Source organism: Sminthopsis crassicaudata, chromosome 1 (genome assembly GCF_048593235.1).
Source record: "Sminthopsis crassicaudata isolate SCR6 chromosome 1, ASM4859323v1, whole genome shotgun sequence".
NCBI classification, from domain to species: Eukaryota; Metazoa; Chordata; class Mammalia; order Dasyuromorphia; family Dasyuridae; genus Sminthopsis; species Sminthopsis crassicaudata.
Window position 1 is genome coordinate 626,536,570 of NC_133617.1, and position 25,071 is coordinate 626,561,640.

Genomic DNA, 25,071 nt, shown 5'->3' on the forward strand with positions numbered 1-25,071 from the left:
TTTTAAAAAATAAATTTATTAATATATTTTTATCACCTATATTTCTCATCATATTTTTTTTACCTCATCTCCTCCTAGGTAGACATTTTTTATAATCAAGTATGAAGCATGGAAGAAAATAATTGAAAAACTAAACAATATACAATAAAAATTCAGAGTTATACACAGTATCCCATACTCCTTATCCCCCACTTTCAAAGGGTAAGCCTTCTCAGATCCTTAGGGCATTACAACAAATGGGACTTTTCAATTTCATAGCATTCAGTTTTTAACTGTTCTGCTGTTTTACTTTCTATTTATATTTTTAAACTCATTGCATATACTTATGCTTTCTTCATTGTGAATCAGTGCAATCAAGTATTTCCATGCTTCTCTATGTTCAATGAGTCTAGCATTTCTTACAGCCCCCTATTATTACATTATTTCTGTGCACCACATCTTGTTTGGACAGCTAGTGATGCAATGGATTCTAGAGCAACAGATTTGCTCAGGAAGACACTTACTACCTGTGTGATCCTGAACAAGTCTCAGTTTAACCCTATTGGCTTCAGTTTCCTGATCTGCCAAATGGCCAACCACCATCATATCTGCCAAGAAAACCCCAAACAAGGTCACAAAAAGTCAGCCATGAGTAAAACCATCGAACACCAACACCACCCATCACTTTGAACAGTATTTTAGACAGAATTTTCAGAAAAAAAATTCTTTCCAAAATAGTCAAAGCTTTACCTGGGTAAAGTGCTTGTGTCTTGATTTCTCTGAGCCCTAGTTTCTTCCTACTTAAGAATAGTAAGAATATATAGAATAAGTATAATAATAGTATCAATTTCACAGGATTTTCATAAGGATCATATAAGGGAACAAGCGCTTTGCAAATTTTAAAAAGCTTTGTACCTGTGAGTCATTAATATTATTATTATTATTATTAACCTACTTTTCATGTACTTTGGACAAGTACAGGCAAAATCACAAAAGACAAATGAATGGATGTGATCATCCAGGAGAAAAGCATACTCTAAACCTTCCAAGGGAATAGACATTTGACTAAATCATGTGTGCTTTTTTATGCAAGGGAAAAAAAAAAACCCAACCCTAAGATTCCTTAAGCCTCTGACCCCAATTTGCATTTTGGGTCTCACTCCTCCGCACCCTTAAAAAAAACAAGTCCGACAACTTCTATCTGTGGGTTTTTCACTCTTCTTATCTCACTAAGCCAAACTACTCTTAAACAACTAATTAAGAATCTATTCAGGGAAGCTCACCAGAATTAGAATTGGTTATGGTCAGAGTTTTCCCATGATATTTAAGTTGTTATCTGTCAATCATCCAAGGAAATTAGGCAAAGAAATTTAAGTTCCAAAGTACAGGCATTTGCTTGATTAGGCAAATATTACACCATCCTTGAAGAAAGGGAAAAAAGACATGGGCACTTTATCCAAAGGTTTTAAGCTAGTGACTATGTCTTATTAAATAAAAAAATTCTGAAACCTCTCAATACTTAGCTGCTTAGTGAAATATTAGCCTAACAATTCCCTGTCCCAGCTATCAACAAATTTCTCAGATGATCAGAGTAGACTTGGCTAGGGGAACTCAGGTCAGAATGAAAGAGAAAATAATGGTGAAAGCACCTTCCAAGGTTCCTGTTTGAATATCAACTTGAATATAAACACTGGAGTTATCAATTCTATCCATCTTCTTCACCCTTACTTTTAATCAATCACCAAGATCTGTCAATTCACATACCTGGGTCTCTGACCCTTCCTTTCCACTTCTACCGTTATCCTTCAAGTCTAGGTCCCTAACACCTTGTGCTTCAGTTACTGTAATAATCTCTATCTAGTCTCATTGATTTTGGCTTCTCCACCTTCTAAAGCATTTTATACTATTATCAATAAACTAATCTTCCTTATTCACTACATTCACCAAGTCAGTTTCCTCCTCAAATACCTACAATGATTTCCCATTGACCACTACATTAAATTTCAACTCTCTTGTCTAATTTTCTGAGCCTTACAGGGTCTGGCCCCACCCCTACTTGTCAAACCCTATTTCCTGCCATTCCCCAACAGGAACCATCTGCTTCTGTTACACTGGCTATCCTTCCTACTGTCAGTTTCTCTCTGACCCACACAATGCTCAGTTCCCTGCTCATATTGTTCCCTTCATCTCTGCAGTTCTTAAGCTGGGGTCCATGAACTTTGTAAAAAATATTTTGATAATTGTTATTTCAATGTAATTGATTTCCTTGGAAGTTCCATGTATTTTGCTTTATGCATTTAAAGACATTATTTGAAAAACGGGTCTATAGACTTCATCAGACTATCAATGAGGTCCACAAAAAAAGGTTAATTTCCACTTTACTGAGATGCCTTTTCTGTCCATTTAAGTCCTACCCATCCCTCAGAGTCTAATATCAAGAAGGCCTTCCTTGATTATTCAGGTGAATATGGAATGAGGGGGCACAGGATAAGAGAAGCAAGGCCCTCCAGTTCCATTATGTCAGGGCACCAGAATCTCAACCTGAACTTCATTACGGGCAGCTGCTAGAAGCATAGGGCATATGGCCAATCAAGAACATACAACTGATAGAGAACAAGATTCCCAAGAATCATTCTAAACCATTCCATCCTCCTGGAGGCTCCAAGCAAAATGGCCCAAGATCTGCAGTACAACCATGATAATGGCCTGCTCAATTTGTTTTATAATGGGGGCCACCGCCCGAAGAGAAACTAATCCTTCATGGAGGTTATTTGGACTGGGCCAAACTGCCCTTAGAAAGCATCTGTCCATCCAGTACCCCAAAATTCTCTTCCATTTCTGAGCACCTATGGGTATGCTAGCATCTATTCCATCTTTGGTTTCTCCAATGAATGCAAAAGGCACTATAGCACTGAACAGTGGAAAATATTGACTACTTTAACTGCCTCCTCATCCTAGTCACTATAAATGAAGAATGAATTAAACCATAATTTAAAAATACTTTAGAGGCTCAAATACTCATGTCAATGAGCATTCTTATTTATTTTTATTATATTATTTATTAACTTTTTTAAACCCATAAGGCAATGAAACAGAACAGGTAGAATGAAAATGTTTATTTGAAAGTAAATTATAACATCGGTTTTAATTACTTCTATTAAAAGTACATTTACATAAATAGGAAAAATTATAGTAAAATTATAAAGAATTATTTAAATTCTTCTATCATTTTATACAATTGGTCTTTCTAGTTAATAAAAGATTTAATTAGACCTACTCCTTTCCTGGGCAAAAAACTTTAATTCAAATCTACTCTCACACATTTTGAAGCTATGTGACCCTGAGCAAGTTACTTAATTCTATTTGTCTCAGTTTTCCTGATTTGTAAAATAAGCCGGAGAAGGAAACAGCAAATCAGTCCCGTATCTTTGCCAAGAAAATCTCAAATGGGGTCATGAAGAATGAGACATGACTAAAAAGATTGAATAACTACAACTCTTTTCCTACCAATACCTATGAAGAAATATAAAATAAAACAAAAGAGTCTCTAATTTCAATTAAAAACATTTATTAGGAATCTACTATCTGCAAAATACTATTTTAGTCACTGGAATATGAAGGTGAAGAGATATAGTTGTCACAGTGTAGCAGAAGAAAAATGTTTGATTTAGAAATCAGAAGACTTTTCAAATCTAAACTTTTTACCTATGTGACTTTGGGCTTTCGGGTTTCAATTCTTCAACTGATGGACTCTGAAAAGTAAACTCTCAAGTTCCTTCTATCTCTAAATCTGTGGAGCTACAAATCTCTAGTACTTAACATTTAATGTAAATTATGTAAAGTAAAAAAACAAAACAAAACTGTAAAGAAAAATTCAAGATCAGAAAGTTCTGAAAAGCAGACTATTTAAAACAGGCCTTTGCTAAATACATAGCATATCACACACAAGCCATCCAATATATTATGAGTTTTAACAGGAAGAGTCTGATAATGTAGTTGGCTGGCATCCCTGAGTGACTCTACTTTCCCAACCAAAGCTTTAGCAAGAAACTTATCATTTAAGTTAATGTAATTCAGCATGCTATAACATGCTCACCAACTCATATGTTTGGGAATCGGGTTGGGAGCCAAAAAGAAAAATAAAATTATTAGAAAGGGGGAAAAAAAATCATAGTTTCCAAAGCTCAGCATAGGAAAATTTTTTGAAATTAGCTCCTTAACTCTCCCTCATCCCCACCCCCGCAGGGGATTGTTTTTTCTAACTACTCCTTTTTCTTAGTATCTTTAGTGCACAGAACACAAATAAAAAAGTAAAAATGTTTGCTGATTAATTGATTTTTACAGTGAAACATTTCCAAGAAGAGACAGATATGCAAAATAGATACCAAAATCCTTTCTAAAAACATGAAACAATCATCAGCAAAACACTCTCAGCATTGGGGAATGTCTATCCAAACAAACACTAAAGGGAACACCTGGTTCTATAACTTTGTTGTTGTTGTTGTTGTTCTCACATTATAAAAATCCTCAATGTTTTCCAACCAACCAGAAACTTAGGCAATCCAAGATAAACGAAGGAATTGGAAACTGAGATCTTTTACAATCTCTTATGCAAAGAAAATATGGAGAAAGCATCTTCTTGAAACTGAAAACATTTTCATTAAAACAATGAACTATTCTAGTGTATATGAGCTTAGCATGCCAAGAAAAAAAAAATCAATTTGTCATTAAATGAAAGTAGGGAAGGAAGACATGGGGAAATTCTACCAAGGCTCGTGGTTGACTGTATGTTTATTTATTCCCTTCTCCTCAAACTCCTAAGTGAAATCTTAATTGAAGAGGAGATTGGATCCATCCAATGTGAGCTCCCTGTATTCACAACTATTGACCAAAAGTTATTGCGATGTCATTTCTTTTCTCTCTCCTTTCCTTTTCTCTTCCCCCCTTCAACTTTTCCCCATGTTTCTAGAGAACCAATGATGGAGAATGCTACCCACCTCCAAAGGTGATGGACTAAATACACAGAATGACACATTTTTAGACAATATGGAAATCTGTTTTGCTTAGCTATATTTATTTATTACAAGGGGTTTTTTTCTTTTCTCTTTTTAAATTGGGATTGGGAGAAGCAAAAGGGTGAATTATTTTTGATAAATTTTAAAAATCAATCTAAAAATAAATTTTAAAAGAGATGCATTGAAGAGATCTTTAGTGGTCCCAAAGGTCTAAAAACCAAGAAGGAATCCAGCCATTGGAGTATGTATGGCTAAATAAATTATGGTGCGTGGATGTATTAGAATATTACAGAGTTATAAGAAACAATAAATACAAAGAAGCATAGCATGACTTGTACGAATTGATACAATGGGGAGTGAAGCAGAACCAGAAAAGCAACATATACGATGACCTTAAGCAATAACAAAGTTGTATATGGAAAGAGAAAAACATTCAAAACTGAATGCAATATTATAACAACCAAGTGTGGCCCCAGAGAATTCGTATGAGAAAATATACTACTCTTATATACATCTTTATAAATATGGGGTCCACTGATATAGATCCTGTAAATGATAATCCTGCATTTTGGTTAGTTTTGCTGAACTTTTTTCTTTATTATCTGGGATGGCTTTTAGGTGAGGGATGATGATGAAGGAGGACTCACAATAGGGAAAATAGCTATTAAAAAAGATATTAAAATTTATTTTAAAAAAACTGATTGAACATGTTTATTAAAAAAGGGAAAGATACCTGAATTCAAAAATCCCTTCTCATATCTACATAATATTTATAGCTTATAAAATGTATTTCCTACAGAAATGCTGTGAGGTAAGCATGACCAAAATCATTATACTCATTTTATTTTGTACTTGTTTTCTTTGGGCATTTATAGAAATGATAAAGCAATGATCACTTGAAGGAAATGCCAAAGGAAGACCTAAAAAAGGACACCATAAAGGTCAGCAAACTTGGATTGTGGCAGCAGAATCTCCCTGGCTTATTAAGATTCTTATTATTAAGTATTAAATTCCTTAACCAAAAGGCTTCAGTACTATCCTGCTTAGAAAAATAATAATCAGCTTGGGTTCCCTAGAAATGTGTTATTAAATGCTGATGTTTTAATGAAATAAGAACTGTTTTTAGTTTCATGAAAGGGTTCACAATTCAGAAATTCCACCTCCATAATAAAATTATAAATACACCAAGTAAACTCTGAAGCACTCTATCACCTCAATTGAGTTTCAGTCAGATTTTCAAGATTTATTGCAAAGCTCTCTCTCTGAACCCCATTTTTCATCTCCAATCTCCACCCTTTTCATTCAAGGAACAAAAATTGGCATTTACAGAGAAATACCAGAAGTCTGAGCATTTTATTAGCAAAGGGAAATCCCAACCTTCTTGGCTCCATTTCTGATGATGACAGCTAGTTTTCCATGTTGAATCATACACTAACTGCTGCAAATATTTAAAGGGGAGGGTTGGGAAGAAAGGCACACTTTCAAATTAGAATCATAAAATGCATAAAATGATGATTTAGAGCTTTCTGCTCATTTTTATAAGGCCAAAAACTAAAACAGTCATTTAAAATATTGCAATGAAAATACAGTGCTTCTCTTAAAATACTTTCAATGCCATGCCAAGGGTAATCTCCAGGGTTTTCTCCAGTATCACCTTTTTAATTTGAGGTACAGTTTATATGAAAGTCTAACCTATTTTAGAAATGAACATGACCATCTTTCTCTCTTGTCTCATCCACAAGTCCTACCTCAAATCTCATATGCTTCATGAACAAACCATGATGACTCCCCTCCTATCAAAAAGACTCCACTTAATTATAAATACTTTAATAGCTCCTTCTGAATTTGAACATTCTGTGTTGCTTCATTTTCTCCAAATGTTTTGTCTAAGTTAATCTCGTTTTCCTTCTATATCCCCCTTGCAGGGCCTGAATTATACTATCAATAAATAATAAACTGACTGAAAGATTCAGAGATTTTAACAATTTCATCATGTTTTGCTTCTACTTTTAAAGAAAATGAGAACCTGACAAATGAAGTTCAATTTATCTGTTATTACTGTATTCCTTTACTTAACACTTTAGGATTTCTTATGTCCCACAAGCCCAGTATTAAAAGCCTAAAAGTCCAACTTTAATTTCCCCCAAACAAATTTAAATGTATTACAAACTCTTTGCATGGTTGCATTTTTAGAAATGGATAAATGTATTCAAAGGCAAAATTAAAGTCCAAGTGATGTTCCTCATCACTATTCTCATTTTTTAGAAGAAAATTTCTACTGCAAGTGAATTTGTGCTTCACTACATAAGGGTATATATATGCCCTTTTTGCAAGATGTATGAACCAGATGTTGGGTTCTATAACATATAAGTCCTTAGGTGAAGCACAAGGAGCTGGCTAGATAACTAAGACCCATTGCTTTGCTATAATGAAAGGAAATATAGTAAAATGGATACAACATTTCAAATCAGGACCCATGAATTCCAACTCTTAACTCTACACAAACTTGCTGTGCAATCTTGAGCAAATAACCTAGTCTCTATATGGGGGATAAATTTCCTCATCTGTAAAACAAGTTAACAAACCCACTGTGGCCTATAATTCCAGTTTTGGGGCGGGGAAGGCAGGATTTTTTTGAGCTTCAGGGGGCTATGACCATCAGTTGTGTGCCCTCATTTTGGCATTATCAGGTGGGATTGTCACATAAATTGCCAAACTGATCAAAGAGGACCAATCTACAGGTCAAAGTCCTCTTGCTAAACAAAGCACAGCTAGGCTGAGATAAAGAAGCAGCTAGGTGGCACAATAGATAGGATGCTGGGCCTGGAATCAAGAAGACCCAGTTCAAATCAGAACTCAGACACTTACTAAATCATTGAACCTCTGTGTGCCTCAGTTTCCTCAACTATAAGTGGAGATAATCTGGAGAAGGAAATGACAAACTACTTTCAATATCTTTGCCAAGAATACTCCAAATGGGGTCAAAGAGTTAGACATGACTGAAAAATAACTGAACCAAAAAAAAAAAAGGGAATAATAATAATAATATGTCTCATATGATTATTGTGAGGATCAAATGATTTTTGTAATTCACTTAATCTATGCATGTAGTTGGTATTAAATAGTTATTTATTCAGTGCCTCCTCTCCCAAGCCTTTAAAAAACAAAAAGCACAGATTAATATAACTTGCACAGAAAAAGTGCTTAATAAATGCTTACTGGTTTGGATTGGATTACTTAAAGAATAATAGTCAAAGGAAATAGTAGGGACTCCAAAAGCACCCAGACAAATGTTGAGCACCATTCAGATATTAATATGTAATATCTCCTTAAAATAGCAGAATGGTAATACTCAGGAGATAGAAAATTTTTAAATAATGATACTCTATTTCAGAAGGAACGATACTCTACTCTAACATAAATTTGATTGTTTGTTTGTTAATCCACAGAGCCCCAAAGTTCTTAATAAGAGGTCCTAATAGCTTGGCCATGTCCTCTCTTTATCAGATCCCAAATTCTAACAATATTCATTCCATTCCACAGAGCCCAAAGTCCACTTCATTCCATTACAACATAACATGTCTACATAACAATATATACAAGGGCCTGAGAAAACTAGACTAGCAAAATGGCTTTAAGATATACAAGTGTGGTTTTCTTATGAATATCTTTACGCTTTATAGCAGAAATTCTTAACCTGAGATTTGTGAAATATGTTTTTAAATTAACATTCTGATAACTGTATTTCAATAGAATTGATTTCTTCGTAATCCTGTGAATTTTATTTTATGAACTTAAAAACACTCCACAAAGAGATCCAAAATTTCATTAGACTATCCAAAGGGGTCCTGATACAGAAAGGTTAAAAGTCTCTCATTTATTTCTAGGTGATCATTAACAATCTGGCCACAGGCTGATAGAAATGGTATCAGAACAAACAGGATAACTCTTTTCTCTTCACAAATGCACAGACATGAGTTGCTGTCCCTTTCTTTTCTTACCTTCCAAGAACACAAAAAACTATTTTAAAAACATTTTTCAACTGCCTTACACAAACATATATAAGAAAATTGTCCAGTGGTAAATCCAGGTTAGTTTCCTGAGAGTAATTATTACACAGAGCAAAAAAGTAAACACTTGGCCATTCACTTAAATGAATTCTTTTTCATCTTATTTTCTGCCTTGCATTATTATCCCGATCATCATGCTTTCTGTTTCATATATCCAAATCCAATTCCAGAGACTCATATTGGGGTTCCAAAGTACTATTTGGCTGGCATTTGTCCAACTAACAAATTGGCAAGTGACAATGAAACTTTTCTTAATGACCTCTATGTTTATGTTCAGTAGTTTGACTTTGGGAAATAATTTGGGGCAGAAACACCAGATCAGGTTCTAACATCTAGTTATGTCATTTTTTCTGTCCTCTTTCACTATAAATCTCCACTTAAATTTCTCTTTTTAATTTAAACTATTGAACATTATAGTGTCTTTTGCCACCAGTTTCAGAAGCTTCTACTTAACAAATTACATTCTTAAGACATTCTGTTGGGCCTCTTATTATATTTCAATATCAGACTGTGACTTGCCACCCTTCAAAAAAATTTTAATGAAGAAATGCTTCTGCAACCCAGACTACCAATCAGATGAATTCTTGCTCTAGTAGGTTTTATTTTAATAGAATATGGATTTTCGTTGATTATAGAGAGAAAGATGACAGGATGGATTTTTGTTTCTGTTGTTGTTGGACTGGGCAGGGTTTTCCTTCTAAGTAATTAGAATAATTAAGGCAGGGGTATATGATCGTATGCTCCAGAAGATCCATCATTTTACAGATCAATTTGAAATGAGGCCTAGAATTCAACTGATTTACCCAAGATTGTCAGACAGCAAGTAGCAGAGTTGAGCTTCAAGTATTGGTCCTTGGATCCCAAATCCAATGTTTGTTCCACTGCAACATGAGATCCTCAGTGTCACATAAAATACTTCCAAGTATCCTTAACTTCATTGTACATACCTATCACAACCCCTCTAGATGGTCAGGATTGTGGAGACCAAATCATTCAAGACAAAACTTTCAATATATTTAAATTAGTTCTTGAATGAAAGACATACAGTCTGTTGCTCTTCTCAAAAGTCGTTTCTCTGGAAAAATGACTTTCCAAGGCCAAAGCCTTTAAAAGCCTAGGCTTATACAGGACTAGCAAGTATCAGAGTAGGGTTATTACAGAGATTATATGGGCTAGAGATGAGATAAAGTGCAGTAGAGGACAGAGCACACATACTGGGCACTTTATAAGCTTGTTGACTTACTGAAACACCCAAAAATCACATCATCTAGAGAACTAAAATGATACTTTGAGATTGCTCAGCAAACAGAGAATCTTTCAGGGTTGTAAACTACATGTCATAATGTAGCCTCAGGGGAAAGGCTACTGCCAAAGAAGGGTGTGCATGTGACACATCAGCCACAAAAGCCCACAATCTCCCCCACTGCATCAATACAATTGTGCCAAGCTGTCAAATATAATTCATGGTAAAGCAATGAAACCCAGGTTCACAAACACCTTAATTACATAAGATAAAAAGACTGCTGAGCAAGCTTCTTGTTCTAAATTCCCTTCCATTCATCCCTCCTGGCCAAATACTCTGCTCAAGACTTTTAGAATGCACTTTGCAAGAGAGATACAAAGGGTGCCAGATGGGATTCCCAACAGAGACTTGTGAATCAGATTTCTAAAGTGACCTTTAGCAAAAATGTTATTGGTTTTAATTCCTCTGGGATTATTTCCTATTTTTTCCACTGGAACTCATATCAGCAGGATGACTAATTCACTATCTTTTTTTTTTTTTTTCTAAGAACAATGGGGAAGGGTTGAGATATGCTAGGCAAAAATCAAAGCAGTGACTGGTATCTTTAATTATGATCAATTATAACAAATTGATGGAATTAAGTCAACTTTAGTTTCATGGTTAAAGCCAAAAGTAGACCAGAGATGTCTGACATTTCAGTAATCAGTCTATTCCATGAAAACTTTCTCTTTAAAAAGGGCTCCCCCTTCATAAGATAGCCTTAATATTTTGCTAATTTCCCTCCCTCCTTTTAATAGTAGCACTTCTCTTATAAGGGACAGACCCTATGCCTAAGAAAACTCAGGAGAGTCAGATTTTCAAAGAAAAAGAACTCAACATGCCATTCATAAACTTTGTACTGAAAGGGTTGGGGGATGGCGGTGGTAGCGGGAATGCTTCTGTTCTCTATAGTTTAATGCAAAGCCTTATCAAGGTGGGAGTGAAATACTGTCTTGTAGTACAAGCTACCAAGGCTGAACAACCAGACTGTGAGTCATAGAGTACTTACATCATTCTTCCTGAATTTTGCTTTCAAGCTCTTCATGGTTAGCCCATTCAGCCTTCCAAAACAAGAAGAGATTTTTCAACACCTAAGCAAAAGGAGAAAGGAAAAAGTAAGACTCCAAATAAACACCATCTGACTTTCTCTGAGTCAGACTCTCTCTCTCTCCCTCTCTTGTCTCTTTTCCATGCTTGGAAATATTTTTATATTATCAATTGGAGCTAACTCTGTTAGATCCTAAAATATACCAAAATTTTAAAGATCGCTCATTTCCCAAAGCCATGTATACATTAATTTATTAATTTATTATTATTTTTTGTTGTTCTTGGTTTCCATTGTAATTTTATTTTATTTTTTTAATTTTTAAAATTATAAATATTATAGCTTTATAATTACAAAACATATGCACAGGTAATTTTTTCAACATTGATGCTTGCAAAACCTTCTGTTCCAAGTTTTCCCCTCTTTCCCCCCCACCCCTTCCCGTAGATGGCAGGTAGCTCAAAACATGTTAAATATGTTAAAGAATATGTTAAATCCAATATATGTATACATTAATTTAAGTAAAATTCTTTGCCTACAGTTCAGTTAGACTAATAATTAGAATTTATATTGTATTTTTAAGAAAAAAAAAGTTTTAACATGTTATCTGATTTGATTATGACAACACCCCTGTGAGGTAGGTTCTATTATCTCTATTTTTACAGATGAGGAAACTGAGGCTGAAAAACGAAATGACTTGCTTAGCAACACATAGCTTAAATAAAACTTAATAAATTAATAAATTCTTGTTGACTTACTGAAATACCTGATAATCACATCATCTAGAAAACTCTAGATGGTCAGGGTTATAATAACCAAGCAATTCAAGACACAACTCTCAATATATTTAAATTAGTTCTTACATGTAAGACATACATCTATTGCTAAGTCTTTTCTCAAAAGTTTTTTCAACCTGTACTACAAGACTTGATTTCTTTCAGGTCATCCTGATTCCAGAGCCAACACTCTATGGCAACATCCACCTAGCTGCTTCCTGATCTAAGGCACAATGCTACCTAAAAGTATGACTTTTGAGAGATCTCCATGGACAGACAACATATTCACAGGTCAACATGTGCAAAGCTTCAGTGAATCTTAAGGTCACACTCTAGCTTAGTAAATAGATTTACCTGTTTTCTAAAAGAAAAACAAGAACAGTAGGAATTTAAGCAAGTATTAAAATTTATGTTATTATGTTCACACACAAAAATTGGAAATAAAATTTCAAGAACAGTGTCTGCAAATTATCATCTCCATTCATATGATTAGTCACTTCCTTCAAATTCTTAATGCTAGAATTAAGCTATTCACTTTAAAGGAGTAAAGAGGAGTATTCTTTCCTAATCTGATCCTGTTGGAATTCTTAGTCTTTTTACTATACAGTACAATTAGGAGAGAGGAAAAGCAATATATAATGAACAAAGTAAGTGGCACATTTCACCTCAAACTCCTTCCCCAAATCCAACTGTGCCATACTGTTTTCAAGTAAAATCAACAAGTATTTTATTAATCACTTACTATGAATCAAATAAGTACTAGACTAAATGGGAAAACAAAACAAAATAAAACAAAAAAATGCAAACATGGTCACTGCCTTCAAAAAGCTCCAGTCAAAGGACAGGAAGACAACATGAAAACAACTAGGTTTAAACAGGATGTATACGGGACAAATTGAAAGTAATCTCAAAAGGAAGACAGTAGGAGTAAGGAAGGCTGGGAAAACATTCTTGTAGAAGGCGGAATTTTAAAGAGGAACTGAAGGAAGCCAGGAAAGCCCAGTGATAAAGATGAGGAGGAAGAAAATTCCACACATGGGAAAAGAGCCTGCGAAAATGCCCAGAGTTGAGAGCATAATGTTTGAAGAACAGCTGGAAAGGCAGTATGAGTGGTCTGCAGAGTGCATGGAGAGAAGTAAGGTCTAAGAAGTCGGGTTATGAAGGCCTTTTAAAGACAAACAGGATTTTGTATTTGAAACTGGAAATACTAAGGAACCTTTGAGGTTTCCTGGGTAGACATGGTGACATGATCAGACTTATATTTTAGCAAGATCAACTTGAAATGTGACTGACAATGAAATGGAAAGAGGAAAAGATTGAGGCAGAGAAAGCATTCATCTGGATATTTCAACAGTTCAGGTATGAGGGAATAAGGACTCACCAGAGTGGTGGAAGGTTCCAAGGAGAGAAGAGTGCTTATTCAAAAGTTGTGGCTAATATAGAAATGAAAGCTAACTGGATATAAGAGAGAGGGTGAGAGAAAGTAGAAGTCAAGAATGACATCTAATTTTGGAGCTCATTCAAAAGATATGGCAAACCCTCAATTCGTTTCCTAACAGAACTCTAAAAACTTGAATGGTGATAAATTAATTGCAATACAAAGTTATTTGGAGAGTACACGAGTTTTTGTAAATAGGAAAAAATCTATTTAAAGGTAATTATTTTTTTAAAGTAATTTTTTAAAGGTAATTATTAATAATTGGAATAATTAATTCCATTAGTGGAATTAAATGATATAAGTGGAATAATAATAAATGGAAACAGACAAGGTTCAGCATTCAGCATTCACCTCTCTAGAGGGAGAAGACAAGGGTTCAAATGGAGCTTTTGGCACTTTTTGCCTGTGTCACACAAGCAAACTGTTTTCACCTCTCTGGGCCTCAGTTTGCTCATCTGTGAAATAAGGAGATTAAACTCAATAACTCTCACATTCTCCTCCAGCTTGATATCTTTGCTCCTAAGACTCCAGTTCAGAATTGATATCAATCAAATGTTTACTCTGGCTAATAAGTGACTACTTTAAAATGACTTTTAAGGCCAGAGTAAAGTCTTCTTTCCACTATCCACAAACCTGAGCAATGATGATCTGCGATAATAGAAGTGATTAAGCTGCTTTAGAGCTGTGATCCCAGTGGGGATGTCAAAAGATGATCCCCTCACTAGAACTTAAGTTCATTATATACCCTGTGTTTTCATTATAGCACCTTCCTTATTACAAGATCTTCATTTAAAAAAATAATATGAAGGAAGGAAAGAAACAAACATTTGGGGAGCAGAACCAATATGCCAAATGTTAAAAAGCAGTGAGTGTGGTGAGTTCTCTTCCACAAATTCCTTTCAAAAGAGACCAAGAAAATGCACTAACCCAATTCCTGAGATTCATTGTGAATCCTTTGTCTAATCTTATTCAGATTAAAAGAGAAAGAATAGAGGTCTATGGATAGCAGGGACAGGATTAGACCAGCAGCGGGGTCAGACCTGGACATTTCAATGCCCAGAAGAGGCTGTGCACTAGAGCAAGAAGAGGTCCTCATCCACCACCATGGAGACTGATGTCAACTGGCAACTTTGTGAAAGACTATCCCATTTCTGGTGACAGATCCAAGGCAGATGGATAAAAGGACCTAAGCAGGGAGGCTGTGGGCAGCATAGAGAAAAGAGAAAGTTCAAAAGCCAAAAGCAGCAGTGGTATGTGGCTCAGACACTAACTAGGCTCAGAGCAGGAGCTTGCTTCCAGCATCTAGTTCAGTCTGCTGCTGAATAACCAGGGCAAGAACACAAGACCAAAGAGGAGCTTTGAACAACAGAGCTTTCCAGCCGGCTATAAGAGCTGAATCCAATATCTACTTCTGCATAGACCCAAAACCAGGTTCTGGAACTTAAGTGAGTTCAAATCAGGGGAACATCAATCAAATTTTGCCCTAGAGCAGACTTCTTTGAAAATCTGGTTCCCAGCCTGTTTCAGATCCTGGAATAATATGATATTTAACATCCCAAGAAAGGAGCAGCACAACTAAGCTAGACCTTCCCTTCAGAAGAGTGGCAAAGTCCAGTCCTAACATTGAGTTCAAAGTCAGGAAGCAGGTAGGAAGAATGAACAGATAATAACTTATTCTAGTGGTGGGACACTCAAGACACAAAGAAGAAAAATATGACTCCAAAATAGCAACAGGTGAAAAACAAAGCCTTGACAGAAATTCACTTAAAATTATTAGAAGAGCAGAAGCAAGAGTGAAGACATTTTAAAATGTTTTCTATAAATGGAATGAATATTTGATGAAAAAAATGAAAAATAAATGAAAATTATGGAAGAAAGAATTGTAAAGAGTAATGATCTGGCATAAGAGTCAGCAAAACCTTGCCAAGCAACAAACTCCATGAAAATTAGAATAGACCGAATAGGAGCTAACTTCCATGAAGCAACAAGAAATATTAAAAGAAAGTCAAAAGGCTGAAAAAAATATCTCATAGAATAAACAGTTGACCTGGAAAACAGATTCCCCCCCCCAAAAAAAAGTCCTGACAACATAGATCAAGAAGTCTTAAAAGAAAACTATCCAAAGTCAAAGTAGGTATAAAGAATCTAATGGTCATGGTCATCTCCTAAAAGAAACCTCAAAATGAATATCCCAAGGAACATTACAGCCAAAATCCAGAGCTTGTAGAGCAGAAAAAAATATTGTAAGCAGTCATAAATAATTTAAATACTGAGGAGCCACAGTCAGGATCCCATATGGGTTACCAGTCACCACTTTAAAGGGATAAAGATTGTAACTTAAATACTTTGCAATGTTTTCAATGAGCTGTGAAATGTCTTACTTCTCAAGATCCTGTCTTGCCACTCTACCAATAAGACAGAGAGAAAAGAATTTTCCAAAGCACCAATTTTTGTATTCTATATTTAAAAAAAAAAAAACCACAACTTTTAGGAATATTGCATGAGAGTTTGTTGCTTTCTAGTAAGTGAAATAAAACTGCGTTATTTCCTGTTGTGTTAAAAAAAAAAAAAAAAGCATCCACTATGTGCCAAATATAGTTAAGTACTTAATTATTGTTATCATTTGAACCTCATGACAACTCTGGGAGGTAAGTGCTTTTGTTATTCCCATTTTACAGATAAGGAAATTGAGGCAAGACAGATTTTAGGGTCACACATCTTAATAAATGTCTGAGGTCAAAATTGAAGTAAAATTTCCTAACTCCCAGATAAGTCCTCTATATTTTAACCCTTTCCCTGAGTTAATATGTAGAAAGCTTCCTTATGTTAAATTTCATTTTTTTCCCCATGGGCACCCTCTAGTCGAAGAACATGCCCAAAAGAGACTGCCAAAATTCAAGCAATGAAATTGGGGTAGGAAAAAAAAGGAAAGTTTGAAATAATCAACCAATTTGTAATTGTTCCCTGGATCACCAAGAGTTAATGTTACCTTCTTAATGGCCCTAGTTATATCTGTAATTCATCACCTAAATTCTCATAATCTTATTGAAAAAAAATCAAACATAATGTGAACATACTTTTCCATAGTGAAATCACACTCTATATGTAAGGCAAATTTATCACTGTCATTTTTACTGTCATCATCACTATCATTTCTTATGCCATCTATTTGGGGTTTGATAGCTTGGGGAAAGTTATGGCGGTTGGGTTTTAGTTGATTGAGAATTGGCATTATTCTGTGAATGGGATTAGAGCTGACAAATTCTTATCTTAATGTGATATGTAAATATCAGTGATTCCAAAAAGTTCTCAAGGGAATTAAGTTAAAGTAGTCAGGCAGATGATTACCCTTAATGGCAAGATGAGTATCACTCTGGAACACAGAGGTTCACCTCACCTTTTAAAACATAACTTTCTGGTAATTCCATATCTTAAATTTCAAGATAATAAATACAGAGCTCTTATACAACTAGATGACTTAGAAGCGACTTAAGGTTTTTAGCTTCCTAAAATAAAGAAATGGTTAGAGGAATTTTTTTGTAAGTTTGGAATTCCATTTGGTATTTAGTAGATCAAAATGCCCCAAGATACATCCTTTATAAAATGCCTCAGAATAAGATATTTTTTTTTAATTTTTTATTTTATTTTATAGTTATAACATTTTTTGACAGTACATATGCATGGGTAATTTTTTTACAACATTATCCCTTGCTCAGAATAAGATATTAATGATTAATCTGGCTGCCAATAAAATGAAAAGTAGGTTTCCCAGGATCCCTGGAATAATCTTTCCCCTCTCTCCTACAACCCTCTCCAACCTCCTGTGTTCTGTCCCGCCCTTCCCTTTTTTTCTGTACACATAAAAAGCTGAACCCCTAGGGATATGATAACTACTTGAACTAATTTCTTGATGATTAACTAGGATCCTTCACCAAACTTGTGATTCTGTAACCCAGGCATTGTCCAAAGACCATATTTCATCCCCAAGTCTCCACTTTATTCCTTTATTCCTCCCCTAAAGCAACATTCCCCAACAATCTACTTTCCCACTTTGTTCTGCCTATTCTACAGGTAACAAATTTATTTTCATATGAAACCATTTCCTTTCTCATTCCCTTCAATCTTTTTGCCTCAATCAATTAAGAAGATGAAGGGAATGAGAAACGAAATGGTTTCATATGATTCCAATGCCTAAGACACTGAGAAGGGGGAAAAGAAGGAGGGAAGGGAATAAAAGGGGGAAAGAGAAAGAAAAGAAAATCTTTCAATGACATATTAGGATTAGAGGATCAAGGAAAATCATTGCCCCATAACTAATCCTCCCATTATATTTCATCAATAATTGTTAAGGCCTCTTCAGCTACATTAGAATATTAATGTACACGAGACCTTTAGGGAATTAAGTTTACAGAGGTCAAAAAAAAAAAAAAAAAAAGTACTGGAGCTAAAACCCATGGGCCCAAATGGAGGACGAGACCACAAATTTACTATAATCTCCCTATTATTCCTCAACTGTCCTACATTCACCAAACAATAATCTCTGCAGTAGAGATAAGAGGTTTTTTTGTTTTTGTTTTTGTTTTTTAAAATATATAAAAGGGGCAATGAGGTGGGGCAGTAGGTCAACTCCAGAGTCAGGAAGACCTGAATTCAAATGGACTTCAGACACCTGGAATTATTTGTGTAACCCTGGGCAAGTCACAAATGGTCCCTTGAACAAATTCCTACTTGGATACCACTGAAACTAAAAAAAATTGTCCTAGAAAGTCACCTGATTATCTACCTGGATAAGTGCCTGGATTCTCTGCTTCCCTGGTTTGAAGACTCACCTTGCCTGAGTTATTTCACTCTCTTTGTATTATACAGAGGACTTCTTAATTTTTTTCCATTCACAATCCCTTTTTGCCCAAGAAATTTTTACTCAACTCCAGACATATGGATATATAAAATAAGTATACAAATCAAACATTTACAGATAATAAATCATAAAGAAATTTATTTATTCTTTGGCATACATGTAATTTTACCATTATTTAAAGATGAAATTACATACTAATAAGATGGATGTGCTCTTTATTTTTTATATAAAGAATTAAATCTTGGCAGAATATTAGATACTTTTTGCTGATGCCAAAGTTTTTGTGACTCATTCAGTTCTGTAATCCCAAGAAGCTTTGATATATAAGACTCAGAAGAAAAGACGAAAGTTAACTTACCTAAAGTTTATATCATTTATTGCAGCTCTGCACTTAAGAGAAACTGTGAAAATTGTTACTGAATCAACAAATGGACAAATAAATACTCAAGGCTACAGTATATTCAGTATATCTGCTTACCTCCCCATTGTAGAATCCTTTACTTCCTCCAAAGTTAAGTTCAATTACTATTTTCTGCATGAAATCTTTCCTAATCTCCCTGGACTTCTGTTATTCCCCCCTCTCGAATTATCTTGTATTTCTTTTATATGTATTTTTATATACACATTTGGTCTTCCATAGAATATAAATTCCTTGAGGATAAGAACAATTTAATTCTTGTCTTTGTATTTCACAAAAAGGACATGATAAAAATTAATAAAAGCTTATTGAAATTGAAAGCTTGTCCTTGAGGAAGAGTCACCTCCCTTGTCTCTGCAGAAGGGGAAGAAGGGAGGGTATTATTGGCTGCGGAATACTGCTCATATTATCAGACTCTTGTCAATGTCTGTCTTTTAGAATTTTTTATCTCTTGTATTTATTTACTGATAACAAATCACAATTTCACAACCCACCCCCATTCAGTTACATGACCCCACAGTTTAGGAAGCTTTGGAATAGGCAACCTGCTGGAGGTTAAGGTACATTAGGATACTTGAGACTGGGGGATCTGATACTAGTTTCTTCTTTGCCACTTAGTGACAATCATAAATTTCTTTATAGTTAGAAAAAACTTAATGCATTTCTTCTCATTTAATTCTTACTATCCATTTTGTTAAGCATAGGAATTACTTTTCTCATGAAGCTTTGAAAGGTTCAAATCACTTACCCAAAGTCATCATTACCAATAGCAGTACAACCCTGCTTTCCCAAATCCAAGTTTGATACTTTCTCCATTAGACCACAGTAAACTTGCAGTAAATTGAATCTCACTACTCTTATTTAATTGAATGGTACTTTTTAAATAAAGGGGTTTAGACTATATGATCTCTTCAAGTTCCAAAATTTGGGGCTTTTGCAGGGATCATCTAAGGACTGGAAGCTCAAGAAAGGTGTCATGGAAGAGTGGGCCAAAGTAAGATTAGGATTGAACTCTGAGAAGAGTGGGATGGGACTGAAAGTAAGGGATACCCGTATGCCCCTATGTGGCCATCTGTCTTAGCTCTCTTCCAAATCCCACATAACCCTCTGGTTTTAGTCACAAAAGGACTCTGACATGAGTTTGTAAACAGGTCAGGGACCAATTATAGAAAGGGAAATATCTTTTTATAGAAAGGACAGCAAGAATATTAGGTTTTATGTCCTGGGATGATACCATTTAGAAATGTGTCACAAATAGTAATGAATAATTATCATACAATATAGATAGATTGCATTAATAACCTGTAAGGTCCTGGTAAAACTTATTAGCAAGAAGTGATGTGTGCTCATAGGTACTAGGTGGTACAATGGATAGAGTCAGGAAGATCTTCCTGAATTTAAATTTGGCCTCAGATATTTCCTAGCTGTGTGATCCAAGGCAATTTAACCCTGCTTGCCTCAGTTTCTTCATCTGTAAAATGAGCTGGAGAAGGAAATGGCACATGATTCCAGTAACTCTGTCAAAAAAGTCCCAAATGGGGTCACAAAGAGTCAGGCAGGATTGAAAAATGACTGAACATACCCACTGGGGGATACTCAAGGAAAACTGCTTCTCACCTCCCTTCTCATTCTCACAGCTGCTACTATATCTTTTGATCAGCAACTTAGATCAATCTTTCATAGGAAATTCCATAATACAACTTAAATTGCTTTAGGCCAAAAGCTGAGGTATAGGGAACATGCCTTAGTCCTTTGGGATATAAATCCCCAAGAGAAGGAACTTTGTTTTCCTGTGACTGACTGTAGAAAGTATTCTAGAAGACAGGCAGCTGGTCTCAAGTCAGAAAAACCTGAATTCAAATCCCCAGTTTAATATCTACTGGCTATGTGACTTATTTCCCAAAGCAATTAATTAATTCCCTATGTAAGTTTAAGTGGCAAGTACTGATCTGCTTGGATGGAGCAAGTTCTACATACCAATGAAATCATGGGTTCAATTTTTTAAAAAATAACAAAATGACATCAATGGACTTGTCTCTAGATAAGCATAGAAAGGAAAAGGCTACATCTTTGGGACTCAACACAGAACTTCTGCTATAATAGGCAATTAATAAAATGTTTATGGTGAAGAGCAGGTTAATTTTTTTTTTTTAAAGAATTCCATTTTGATAATTTCCTATTTAGCAAAACACCTCAGTTTAAACAGCTGCAAATAAATGACTACAGTCTGTAAACCAAGTGTCCCAGAGATGCTGCATGAAAATATTAATAATGATCTAGTTGTCATTTTTCTGAGAACATTAATAATTCCTATTTACTATCTTCCTTCACCTTTAAAAGAATAAACACTGCCCCCAGGTTGGACTGGTCCACCAAGAAGTCAAGATCAGAGGCCCTAACAAGGAAGTCTGGCTATCCTTCAAGTAGCAAGACTCAGTGCCAACCTAGTCTGCTATTCATAAACTCCAGGGACTCTAGTAAGCAAGACCCTGGAGGTAATTTCATGTCCTGGATCCTTCCACTTCAGTAGTTACTGGATTTGCCAAAGCCAGCTGCCTTATTCTGTTTCATCAACTAAAAATAGAAAGCCCTCCAGTATCAAGAAACTAAATGTAATCATAGTATTTTTCTAAAATCTTTCAACATCCTCTTCAATATCATTCAATTCGAGCAAATATTTATTACTGCCCTAAAGAACAAGTACACCGAGACAAAAAAGAGAAAGTCCCTGCCCCTGGGGCTTAAAGGATACCCAAGAACACAGATAAGTCAAACAAGATTATCTGAGGAGGCAGAAAGTACAAACATCTGCCAAGGGGATGGGTGGGATGGAGAAAGGCATCACCTGTTGTAACCTTCAAGGTTTCATCTACAAGAAAGAAGTCTTTTGCAGAAGTGAATCAGGGATATTAATGTATTGGTGGTGGAGTTATAAATTAGTGCGGCTATTATGAAAAGCAATTTGAAATTATTCAGACAAAGTGATTAAAATATACAAAGCTTAAAAAAAGAAACACACTAAGGATGTGAACAAAATATTATGTTTAAAAAAATTAATATCAATCAATAAACATGCATTAAGTGCATACTGTGTGCCAAAGCTAATGGCACAGTGAAATATGGAAAGACTTAAATAAAGTGATAGAAAGCCAACTTAGCTGAACCAAGAAAACAATATAAAAAGTGATTATATACTATAACTAGGGGGAAAAAATCAATCTGAACTGAGAAAGCTTAAACTCAGAGAAGTGATATGACAAGATACTTTCCCCCATTCCTCTCTAGAAGTGATGAATTGTGGATGTGGAATACCGCATGCATGGAATACTGGTGCATTCCACCAGACTTTTAAATATTTAATTTGTAGAACTTTTTGACAATTTGGAAAAGTAAGTTCAGGAGAAAGAATTCATTTTGGACATGTTTTAGTTTAAAGTTTAAGTTTAAAACAGAGATTAGAAAGCCAGGAGAACATGGTTAGTAGCAAAGAAATTTAATCAGAAATTAAGGCATAATAGAATCAGAGATTATAATTCTTTTTTTTTAAATGAAAACTATTTCCCATATCCAGAGGGAAAAAAATCCCTATTATATTTCCTACAAACAATACAAACACAAAAATGTATACCTACTCATAAACAAGAAAGGCTTGAGATTTTTCCTGTACTACAACTTCCCCAAAATCTTTAATTTCTTTTGCTGAAAGCCTATTCCTTGGATTTGCAACCAATCTAAAATTCAGTAAAAATCAAAAGAATTTCAAAAGAAAGCCCACATATACAGTGTTGATTGTGGAAAACATCTTGAGAGATGCTGATGTGATGTAAGTAGGCAACATGTACGGTAATATCTAATCCAAGCTTTTGTTCTAGAAAGATTCAAGTTGTCAGAAGCTGATTTGTAGTATGTTTCATCAGCAATCAATTTGACTTCCTAATTAGGAATACCTTTGGATGTTCTACTTTCTGGAATGCTGGAAATTTCATTTGTAACAATCACAATCATATTGTTTGGAGGCAGCGAGATAGAAGTAAAGATGTTAAATATAAAATTTGATGCCTTATGGGAAGAGGATTAGTTTGATCAACTAACTTCTTCTTCCTGTTAAGACTCTTTAGTTATCTTATATGTGAAGATATCCTAATTTCTACCCCAGGCTAATGCTGGGTTGCATAAAACTCCCAATTATACAGAGATGGGAAAAGAGCGGATCAGACAACCTTATACTTTGTCATGATAATGGTTCATCACCAAAAGACTAGTCACAAGTGCTATTTTTTTTTTTTTTTTGTCCCTGCAACCCACAAAGACCTTTTTACTAAACAATGTTGGAGTTATGATCTGCAATAAAAGGTATACCCATAGTCATAAAATCCCAGAAAACATATGGTCACCCACCGAGCAAACAAAGTAAGCAGGCTACATCATCTACCAAATTTGGAATTTAAAAAAAGAAGAGATGAAGTAAATGATATCCCCAGGGAAATGTATTCGTGAAGGGTACTCACGTATCTAGAGTGAAAGATAAGAAAAACATTCTAGAGATAACAGGAGAAAGTGAGATAGACCTTTTAGTGCATCCCTAGTGGTGAATGGATAAAAGTCACATAGGCTGGGCTCGGTTATGTATCTTTGTGGGGACTTATCACAGCAGTGAAATCATAACTCAACAAGCATTTGTTATTATTTACCTACTATGTGTCCTGAATTGTGAGAGGCGCTGGTATACAATGGCAAAAAAATGAAACAGCATCTGCTCTAATGTAGTTACATTATATTGGAAGAGACACATATGTAATAAGTGTGTACAGGATAAATACAACACAAATATGTGGTAATTTAATAAAAAGTAAATACAAAGTGGGAAGGGGGGTTCTGGAAAGGTATCCTGTAGATTTGAGGTGCTTGGGTCTGTGAACTTGGACAGGGGAAAAAAACCACTTTTGCTTCAATATAATTGGCTTCCTTTGAAATCCTATGTATTTTATTTTATTTTATTTTACTTTATGCATTTAAAATCATGTTGAGAGATCCAGTTTGCCAAAAGTGTCCAGAACACACAAAAAAGGTTAAGATGTAGAAGGTAGTGATTGATCTTCATCTTGAAGGAAGTTAAGGATTCTGTGAGGTGGGAAAGGAATATGTTCCAGGCTTGTGAGAAAGGAGATAAGAATGTTTTGGCTGGGATGTCAGTATTAAAAATGTAGTAATATATGAAGTTGGAAAAATAGGTTAAGGCCAAGTTGTGAAGGGCTTTAAAAAACAGCAATAGGAAGCCATAGGAGTTTATTGAGTAGGGGAAGAACATGGTCAGAACTGTGCTTAAGGAGAATCACCTCAGTAATTACATGGAGGATGTTACTTCTGCATAGTGTCTGAATGTTTTCAGATGCTTTTATGTATATTATACATATACATACATATATACATATATTTGTATTTTATTCCATCAAGGTAACATTTGGAAAGGATAGAAAAGGGATCAAAAGTTATTCCTCTGTATCTAGGGCTTCTTCCTAGGGCCAAGTAATTAAATTCATTATAGTCAAAGGGACAGTCCAAGTATATGTAATATACACTTTGAACTATCCAGATTAATCATGGAATCCAGTGATTCAAATAATTCAAAAAGGATTAAATAGAGATAGATTCCCCTCAGGAATCATATAAACTTCTTTCTAGTCAGTTTCCATCTATCCAAATGTGTTCTAGTCTTCCTAAGCTCCTACTACCATGATGATTACAAATATTATTTCTAACACTCCCAAATATGAAAAGTTCTAGTTATTTCTATTAGGGGAAGGAAGGGAAATGCTTTCCTATTTATCCTATTTTCCCTGTTTTCTGCCAATCACAGTTTATTCATAATTGATTAGAGTTGAAACAGTTTAAAACTTCTTCATCCCTGACTTCAAATCTGAAAAACTTCTGCAATGTTCAGCAGAAGGGTACTGACTGGAAGGATTACTGCTTATTCTTCCTATATACTGTTTGTCTAGAGCAAGGGAGCTTTTTTTGTTAGGCTCCTTTTCCTCTATTCCCCATTAACGTAGCAGCCCATCCAGATGGCCTAAAATCAATTCTCTGGGCTGCCAGGAGTGGGAGGGGGAAAAGAGAAAGGGAAGGAGGAAAGAGGCTGTTCCAGCAGCTGAGGATGAGGGAAAGTAGGGAGTGCCTTAAGCAATGGAAG

At 35.0% G+C, this 25,071-nt stretch overlaps 1 protein-coding gene across 7 annotated transcripts in view; it reads right to left on the bottom strand.

Annotated features, from left to right (window-relative positions):
* Positions 1-25,071, bottom strand: part of RAI14 (retinoic acid induced 14) — a 149,291-nt gene that overhangs the window by 106,537 nt on the left and 17,683 nt on the right. For all 7 annotated transcript variants that reach the window (XM_074282708.1, XM_074282707.1, XM_074282705.1 and 4 more), the window contains exon 2: positions 11,356-11,437. In XM_074282708.1, coding sequence (XP_074138809.1) covers positions 11,356-11,391 — 36 coding nt within the window. In that variant the 5' untranslated portion in view covers positions 11,392-11,437. The remainder of the gene's footprint in view (positions 1-11,355; positions 11,438-25,071) is intronic.